The sequence below is a fragment of the Manacus vitellinus genome, unplaced genomic scaffold, assembly GCF_001715985.3.
Source record: "Manacus vitellinus isolate BGI_N305 unplaced genomic scaffold, ASM171598v3 scaffold_47_pilon, whole genome shotgun sequence".
NCBI classification, from domain to species: domain Eukaryota; kingdom Metazoa; phylum Chordata; class Aves; order Passeriformes; family Pipridae; genus Manacus; species Manacus vitellinus.
Genome location: NW_021940585.1, coordinates 5,444,593 through 5,447,876, shown reverse-complemented (window position 1 = coordinate 5,447,876; position 3,284 = coordinate 5,444,593). Strand labels below are relative to the sequence as shown.

At 50.7% G+C, this 3,284-nt stretch overlaps 1 protein-coding gene across 1 annotated transcript in view; it reads left to right on the top strand.

The window, feature by feature from the left end:
• Positions 1 to 2,446: 2,446 nt before the first annotated feature.
• Positions 2,447 to 3,284, top strand: part of APOBEC2 (apolipoprotein B mRNA editing enzyme catalytic subunit 2) — a 4,653-nt gene continuing 3,815 nt past the window's right edge. The window contains exon 1 of the mRNA XM_029962509.1: positions 2,447 to 2,830. Coding sequence (XP_029818369.1) covers positions 2,706 to 2,830 — 125 coding nt within the window. The 5' untranslated portion in view covers positions 2,447 to 2,705. The remainder of the gene's footprint in view (positions 2,831 to 3,284) is intronic.

Below are 3,284 nucleotides of genomic sequence, written 5' to 3'. Positions count from 1 at the left end.
TGTGCCAGGGGAGGGTCAGGTTGGACATCAGAAGGAATTTCTCCATGGAAAGGGTGGTCAGGCCTTGGAAGGGGCTGCCCAGGGAGGTGGAGGAGTCCCCACCCCTGGAGGTGTCCAAGGAAGGACTGGATGTGGCTCTCAGTGCTCTGGGCTGGGGGACAAGCTGGGGATTGATCACAGGTTGGACTCAATCCTGGAGGGATTTTCCATCCTCAATGATTCTGGGATTCTGTGAACAAATTCAGAGCCAGTGAAATAAAATATCAAATCACTGGGGAGTGGGACAGGTGGAGGGAAACCTTGATAAAAATGCTGCTGGCAAGTGCCTGATTTGGGGTAACCTGAGTCTCCCTGAGGCCCTTCCCTGAGCCCCGGCCCCTCTCGGCACTCGGTGCCCTCGGCCTGGCTCACAACAAGCTGATGGAAAAAACCTTCCCTGGCTGCCTCAGGCACTAATCCCAGGCTCACACAGCCCTGGACACACATGCACACGTCGGGGGAGCTGGGGTCACCTCCAAACCCCCAGCAGAAGTGCCCAAAGCCCTCACCCAGCCCAGGGCTGCACCGGGGGATTGACAGCAGCTCCAGGGTGCCCGGTTATAATTTTGGCACAGGCAGACACTGCAGGGGGGGATCATGGCTATTCCATGCACTGCCCTACAAGGAGCTGGGAAGCAGCTGGGGAAAGGCTGGAGAGAGGGAGAGTCTCGGTGCCACATTCCCCAGATTAGATTAGAGCTCAGCCCTGGACCCTGCGGAGGGGCCAGGCTGGTGGAAGCTAAAGGCTGCAGGAAAGGTGGGACCCCAGCCACCTAGAGCTTCCAAAAATAAAGCAAAGTGGGTCAGGGGGACTGAAGAGGGGCTGGAATGCTGCCTTGGAGCATAAGGGTTAGAAGGAAACAAGCTGTCACTCACTGAGAGAGGATTCCCCTCCCCAGAGGCACCGCCTGAAATGTCAGAGGTGACAGGAACGGGACGGGGGAGCTGCAATCGGAGCGTGGTTACCACGCAGGAGGCAAAGGCTTCACCTGCCCTCCAGGAAAGTATTTTAAGCTTGAAAATAAATAAAACTCTGCACCATGAAAGATATATGTTCCATGAATAGGATGTCTTGGAACTTGTCAAATCTTTGGAACTTGTCAAATCGAGCTGTTGTCACAGAACTCCCTGTGCTCTGTCAGTCACCACATAAACAACCCTCATCACCAGCAAACAGAGGGAAAAGTTATCCCAAAAACTGCAGTAATGATGTCATTGAGGAAAAGCTCCAAAGGACATTCAGCACAGAAAGGCAGGCTGATAGCAAGGGGGTTGGAGGAGGTAGCAGAACTATTATAATAATTTATTACATATTGTTAATTATCTATTATAATGTATTATTAATTTCCTATGATAATAAATGATCTGCCCAACTGCATAAATTTATTCCACTTTGTGATAGTGCAGGCTCCTCCAAAGCCTCTAAAAAGCTGACTATAACAGGATCTCAAAGGCTGACTTTGGCCCCAAGGCAGGTATTCCCACCTATTTGATCTCTGTGGAATACAGTTTATCCTCCCCAACACTAAGAGTGGTATTTTCACTAAGTACTGACTGAATACTCAATCAAACACAGCTGCATATTTCATATGGATCCAAATCTTGATGGTGGTGGGTTCTGAGCTAAGTGCAGAGCCCACAGTACTGAAGACTTGATTTCCAATGTGCTTTGGTTCCAACATGACTCCTGCACAGCCACACACTTCCCACTCCTTTGCCCAGTGGCATGCTAGGATCAGTCCCTGGGAAAAACCTCACCCAGGTTTTCCTCAAGCTTGGCTCATGTGGGATTAATACTAAGTTTAAATGATTAAAATTTAGAGTGAGAAATTGGAAGAATTTCTTATAATGCCGAAGGAAAATAAAAAAGAGAGAGAACCTCCCCTAGCCCAGAGATATCCCAGGACACTGGGAACTGATGGGACACTCAGGCAACGGGGAGGAAAAGTACAGAGCAAGGGGCAGAACCAGCACTGCTGCCCACTGTGAATTCCAATTGGACTTTCTGATATTTGGGAAAAGATTCTGGCTTGCATTTCCAGCAGTAGGATCTGACAGCAGCTCCAACAATGGGATTTCACCCTGTCCAGCTCCCGTGTTCAGTGCAGGGTGGGAGGAACCACAGGTCTCCTGCTCCTCTGGGCACTGCTGCTGGGATGCTCCATGAGGCCAAATCCACCAAAACCAGGCATTTTTCAGCAAACCAAATGGCTCAGCCTCGTGCCTGAGCCAAACCAGTGGTCCTTCAAGGTCAGCAAGAGGATCAGCTGGCAGAGGAAGGAGATGGAGAAGCTCCAGCTCTCCCTGTGCCAGGTGTCTGTCACAGGAACAGATAAATACACACTTGTGCTTCCAGGATTTCCACCCATTGCTTATCCCGCCCACAGCGAAGTTGTCACTTAATTTGAAATTAAAAGGGGAGCAGGAGGGATTGTTGAAAGGAGCTGGAGAAAGAAGGGAAGGAGGTGACACCCGAGAGCCCTGGGTCACCCTACCCCAACCAGCCTCTGTCGCTGCTGCTTTGTTCCATATTTAGTTCCTGACAACTGTGCCTGGGGCAGGAACTCCCAGCTCTGTTTTCCCTCCTCTCTGCGCTCCCAGAGCTCTCAGAAATTGCTCTTTCTCTCTCCCAGTGGCCACAAGTGAACCCCACTGTGGTGCAGAAGATGGCAGAGAAGCAGGAGGAGCCCAGCAATGCCCAGAACGGGGAACCCGACAATGCAGAGGAGGGCGAGGGCAAGAAGAAGAAGGTGAAGAGGGAGGACCTGCCACCGTTTGAAATCGTGACAGGGTAAGAGATCTGGATTTAAACACGGGGCTGGGAGTGAAGGGGGGATGTTCAAAGGGCTCTGCCTCAGCTCTTATGGTGGGCAATTAAAGCAGCATCTTCTGCCAGTGCATTTCTGAATATGGTTAAAATTTATTTGGGGTTTTGTTAGAAGTTTTGCAGAGCTGTGAAGGGTGGATTCACACTAGGCAGGCACACAAATCCACTGGTTTTGTATCAGTGGGGCTGTTTCTGCACTGCTGGTTCCCTCCCAGGGCAGGCAGCCCCGGTATTGCTGGCTGAGGGTACCAGGATGGAGGGATTGGCCTTGATGGGAGCTGAATATTGATTTCTAGCTGTGATCAATGGTTCTTGTCGGAGAGTTTCTCTACCTGTGGATTAGGAAAAACACCCCTGCTATGGCTGATTTGCTTGATAGGCCTGAGGGACAGATATTTCAACAGACCTGAAGGTTCAG